General features: G+C 46.6%; 1 protein-coding gene across 1 annotated transcript; it reads right to left on the bottom strand.

Annotated features, from left to right (window-relative positions):
- Positions 1 to 3,931: 3,931 nt before the first annotated feature.
- LOC144672457 (histone H2AX-like) lies at positions 3,932 to 4,324 on the bottom strand. Its single transcript, XM_078534299.1, has one exon. It carries the CDS (start codon positions 4,322 to 4,324, stop codon positions 3,932 to 3,934), a length of 393 nt encoding a protein of 130 aa, XP_078390425.1.
- Between the last annotated feature and the right edge of the window lie 1,348 nt (positions 4,325 to 5,672).

Raw genomic sequence — 5,672 nt, 5'->3', positions numbered from 1 at the left:
ACATGTGGGCATGAGAGCAGGGTGGAGTGTTGAAATAGCAAGCGACAGGGAGGTCTGGATAATTCTTGCGGATAGACGAAAGGTGTTCTGCAAAGCGGTCGCCCAGTCTGTGTTTGGTCTCTCCAATGTAGAGGAGACCGCATTGGGAGCAACGAATGCAGTAGACTAAGTTAGGGGAAATGCAAGTGAAATGCTGCTTCACTTGAAAGGAGTGTTTGGGCCCTTGGACGGAGAGGAGAGAGGAAGTGAAGGGGCAGGTGTTGCACCTTTTGCGTTTGCAATGGTAGGTGCCGTAGGTGGGGGTTGAGGAGTAGGGGGTGATGGAGGAGTGGGCCAGGGGGTCACGCTCCCTAAGCGGGATGTGTCCTAGTGCATTCAATGTTTATCTTTTCTTTATTCACATTTTCAGGGTGAGAGTCTGCAATGGAGTGAGCATCGCTCAAAATTCCGCCTCATAACTAAGGCCCATACCTGTTGTTTCTCTAATTCTGTTGGAAGAGATGTTAGCGAATTTCTCAATCCCTTTATTTCATTGTGGAGGGGAGGGGTCGTGGGCGAGTCTAGAGTTGTGTTGGTATAGAATAGGAGAGGGATTGAAATAGATGCAGATGTTTGACACTTAATAGAATTGCAGTATCGAGGGGGGGATATTACTGAGAGGATTGGATTTAATACCTACGATTTTCAGAATAGCTGGTTTGTGATGTTGAAGTATTTATTTTACCTTTAAAGCTTTTTGTTCAGCTCTCTTCAGAATTTGAGAAATAAATGTATTTCGGGCAGGCACGAGGAGGGGCTGTTTTACCAGAGACGTTGCCCTGACTGTCACTCAGGCTGTCTCGCCCCGCCTCTCTCACACACACACACACACACACACACTCTCTCTCTCTCTCTCTCTCTCCCTTCCTCAGTCAGGTCGGGGCGGGCTGTATAAAAGCGGAACGTGAAGCAGCTCCCCACTCATTCAGCAGCGATTTGACTGAAGAAGCATCATGTCTGGCAGAGGGAAAGGAGGCAAAGGACTGGGGAAAGGCGGAGCAAAGCGGCACCGCAAAGTGCTTCGCGATAACATCCAGGGCATCACCAAACCAGCCATCCGCCGCCTGGCTCGCCGTGGCGGTGTCAAGCGCATTTCGGGCCTGATCTACGAGGAGACCCGCGGGGTGCTGAAGGTTTTCCTGGAGAATGTGATCAGGGATGCTGTCACCTACACCGAGCACGCCAAGCGGAAGACGGTCACCGCCATGGATGTGGTGTACGCTCTGAAACGCCAGGGCCGCACTCTCTATGGATTCGGCGGCTGAACAAATCGACCCGACTTTATAACAAAACCCAAAGGCTCTTCTAAGAGCCGCCCACAACCTCACATTGAGAGCAGTGACCTCAGAGCGGGAGAGGGAAAGCGAGATGTAGTTTTATATAAACACAGCCTTTCCATCTGCGCATTTTCCATTAACAATATGATCGTGAGTCACACAAGTTTCAAGGTTTAATTTAGTTCGGTTTTCAGGAATTCGCTTCCTTTATACTTGCCGAATCTCGATTCAAAGCTTGACTGAGGAACACGACAGCTCCCAAACTAACACCGAGTTCACAAGATAAAGGCCATCATTTATTACACTTTAATCAGGAGTAACTATTTTGAGACCCATCATTCTCGCTTCATCGCCCCATTATCACCCTGTCTTTTTTCTTCGCCATCTGTTCCTGGGTCGTTGAGACATGACAGGGTCTGGGAGGTACCAGTATACCAGCTTTAAATGGATCAGCCATGCTGCATGTTGTCTGGTTCCTGGGAGCACTGAACAACTTTATTCTGGCCTGTATCAGGGCGATCAATGAAATAACCCAAATTTAAGCGGGAATGTAAGGCGAATATTGAGAGGCTGATAGAAAAATCTGACTACACTTAATCACCTCGATTCTGCATCTCAGGACGGACGGAAGGGTGAAGTGGAAACTCTGATTTTGCTGCATGGTTTGGACTGTGAGATGCATTTACGCACATTGTGGAAGATAGTTCAAATAGATAAACTTAAGAGATAAACTTGATTTACAGAAAGTGTGCGCAATCCGCCCACCCACATCGCCTCCCCCAGCCATAAAACACTAGAAACAAGAGCCAAGCCATTCTCTCTATAACATCTATAGGGCTTTGACCTGGATAAACCGATAATGTTGATCAGTTTTAAATGTGAGACCCAAAATTCCGCCCATCAATAGGAGTTTTATACCAGCCTGCTGTAAGCCGATCAGGGAATGAATGAGAATTTAGTCCGTGTTCGAAAGCAGGAAGTCGGAGCGGGGACCGAAATGGGGCTCGCAAACATTGAGACCTTGTGATATTTGTCCATTCAGATTGATCTTATCTGTCTTCAAACTAGGTTTATTTTAATTTCAGTTACTCGTCCCTCTGAAATTGGCGGGCATTTTGAAATTGATGAACTGTCAGTTTCTGCTCCACCAATCAGGGCCCAGAAATCCATGCAGCCCGCTGCTCTTTTCAAATTTCTGGGCGGGATTGCGCTGCATCCAATCAGGACAGGAGGGAGGTGACGGACATGTCTTAAATAGACAGACACAGAGCGGCTTGATCATTCTCAGAGTCTGTGTTCCACAGCGTTTGTTATCATGGCCAGGACCAAGCAGACAGCCCGCAAGTCGACCGGAGGGAAAGCTCCCCGCAAGCAGCTGGCTACCAAAGCTGCCCGCAAGAGCGCTCCAGCCACGGGCGGCGTCAAGAAGCCCCATCGCTACAGGCCCGGCACTGTGGCTCTGCGGGAGATCCGCCGCTACCAGAAATCCACCGAGCTGCTGATCCGCAAACTGCCCTTCCAGCGCCTGGTGCGAGAGATCGCTCAGGACTTCAAGACCGACCTGCGCTTCCAGAGCTCGGCCGTCATGGCCCTGCAGGAGGCCAGCGAGGCTTACCTGGTGGGGCTCTTTGAGGACACCAACCTGTGCGCCATCCACGCCAAGCGAGTCACCATCATGCCCAAGGACATCCAGCTGGCCCGCCGCATCCGCGGGGAGCGCGCCTAGACTGACCATACCCGTCTCTAGACTTACACCGAGAACCACAAAGGCTCTTTTAAGAGCCACCAAGTCGGTCAGAGAATGAGCTGCGATCTCTTAACCACCAGCACTTTAGCATCTCAGGCCTACAATTTATTTTCCTCACTTTGTCACCGGGTAACTGTCCTTTGCTTCCTTTACTGAGTGTTTCGGATGAATTGAGATCATTTAAAAGGCAAATATTTTAATGATAAGGGAACTTTTTCCAGAATTCTGGAGACTGGATATAAATAGTTGCAGCACATACTACTGATGTCCTTAACATGTAACAGTGCTAGCAGGATGCGTCTCACTCTAACCCACCCTTTCACAGATATCATCAGGAATGTTGTCATTACGAAGCGGTAGGGATGTTCACACATGCACTAAAAACCGGATTCAGCTCCAAATGCACCAAAGAGCCACCGAGTCGGTCAGAGAAAGAGCTGCGATCTCTTGTTAAACAATCTAGCTCCTAAAACCCTCGGGCCTACAATTTATTTAATTCCTTTTGTTCATCCGGTCTCTCCCTCTGCTGCATTTGGGGATATGGGGTGATTCCATTTATAGTTGTTTAGCTATTTCACGTCACTGAATTAGAAATGGAATGAATTAATTATTCAATGAATGTTTCCCTGAACATTGTCAATTGGTCATATATAGATGCAGCACAGACTCCTGATGTCTGGAAAAAGGCAACAGCACCAGCGTCTCGTTGTAACCAGCGCTTTCACAGATCGTATTAGAAATATAATGTCATTACGAATCGATAGGGATGTTATCGCGCATCCGGATAGACAACAGGTCGCCCCTTTCACTGATTAAGTGAGTGGCTCTGAAAAGAGCCTTTGGGTTCTCAGTTTAAAGAATGGCCGCTTCACTTGGTCTTGGTGGTTGCAGCAGCGCCGCTTTTCTTGGGCAGCAGCACGGCCTGGATATTAGGCAGCACCCCGCCCTGAGCGATGGTCACCCCTCCCAGCAGCTTGTTGAGCTCCTCGTCGTTGCGGACGGCCAGCTGCAGGTGCCTGGGGATGATGCGGGTCTTCTTGTTGTCCCGGGCCGCGTTGCCGGCCAGCTCGAGGATTTCAGCCGTCAGGTACTCGAGCACGGCGGCCAGATAGACCGGGGCTCCGGCACCCACACGCTCAGCGTAGTTCCCCTTCCTCAGCAGCCTGTGAACGCGGCCCACCGGGAACTGCAGTCCGGCCCGGGAGGAGCGAGACCTGGCCTTGGACCGAACTTTCCCACCGGTCTTTCCTCTTCCAGACATGGTAACAATCTCACAAGCACTTTCACAGAGAATGCTGATATCCGCCTCCTTTCAGTTCCCTTATACCCTCAGGAGGAATGGTGGTGCGCTCAGAGCTGATTGGTCAATTATATTATAGCTCATAATATTCTTCATGTTACCAATCAGATTTCTGCCTGACTCACCAATGCGGGCAAGCAACGTATGAAGCCGGAAGTTAAGGGCGCCAAATCATCAGTTAAACAAACGATTATATATTTCAAATTGGAAAAGACAGACAAAAATTTAATCAAAAGAAACATCGCACAGAAATCGTCTTAGCTAAACATAGGATAATTCCTTTACAAATCGTTCTAATGCTTAACATTAAAGCAGTTCTGTTACAGAATGTTAGAAGCTTTCTCGCTCTCTTTTCCTCGATAACAGTTTACCCGAAACTGTCAGTTTCTGGTTTTGCCTGTGGACAAGAGGACAATAAAGGCGCCAAATTTCCAGAATCAAAACTTTTGTTTTATATATGTTCGTGAGTGTCAAAAGCGGTGTGCACATTTTTTGGCTTAAATCTGCCAGTATTGAAACTGAGGCATCCTACACCGCCAGGGCTGATACGGAATGAATTGATCAAATCAACTTTTATAATGCTGGGGAGGGATAGCATCTTTGAGGGGTCAAAGATAGACTCTGCTTGATTACATTTATACAACAAGGCAGGGTCTATTCTGAAGCAGCAAGCATACATTGTATTCCAAACCAACAATAAAAACGAAAATCCTCTGCAGGCTCCGTGATTCTGGGATTAAGCCTAATCTTCATTATCTGTTACTTAAATGTAGTTTTCACTCACGGACAATCTATGGTCAATAATATTAAGCTTTTCTTTTGAAATTGAAATCACCGATATATGTTTCTGTTTTTGTTTTTGTCTCTGTAACATTCAGATTTAAGTCAGTTTGGATTTTATCTGGTGCATGTCAATCCCTGGAGAAAATTTTATATTTCATTCGACATCTAATGCTGCCAACATAAGATTATGTTTCTATTCTCCTTTTAATCCCCACATTATCTGTTAAACCCTGCTATGGGTGCATGGAATATCTGTCTGTTCATGATATATGAAATGTGAACTTTAATCTGAAATGTATATTTTTCCAAAAAAAATAAAGCAGGGTAAAAAACAGGGAATTACAGACTGATTAGTCTACCCTCAGTGGTAGACTTAATACTAGAGTCAACTATGTGATAATAAGAGACTTAGAAAATGTCAAATATATTGGACAAAGATTGCATGCGTTTATGAAAGGGAAATCATGTTTGACAAACCTATTGTAGATTTTTTTGGGAATTAAATTGCAAAGTAGATAAGGGACAA

This window comes from Cetorhinus maximus, chromosome 38, assembly GCF_964194155.1.
Source record: "Cetorhinus maximus chromosome 38, sCetMax3.hap1.1, whole genome shotgun sequence".
Lineage (NCBI taxonomy): Eukaryota > Metazoa > Chordata > Chondrichthyes > Lamniformes > Cetorhinidae > Cetorhinus > Cetorhinus maximus.
This window is presented reverse-complemented; position numbering and strand designations above follow the sequence as displayed.

Bases quoted from the DNA above. Each gene is read 5' to 3' on its own strand.
- LOC144672457 (XM_078534299.1), bottom strand. From the start codon at position 4,324: ATGTCTGGAAGAGGAAAGACCGGTGGGAAAGTTCGGTCCAAGGCCAGG.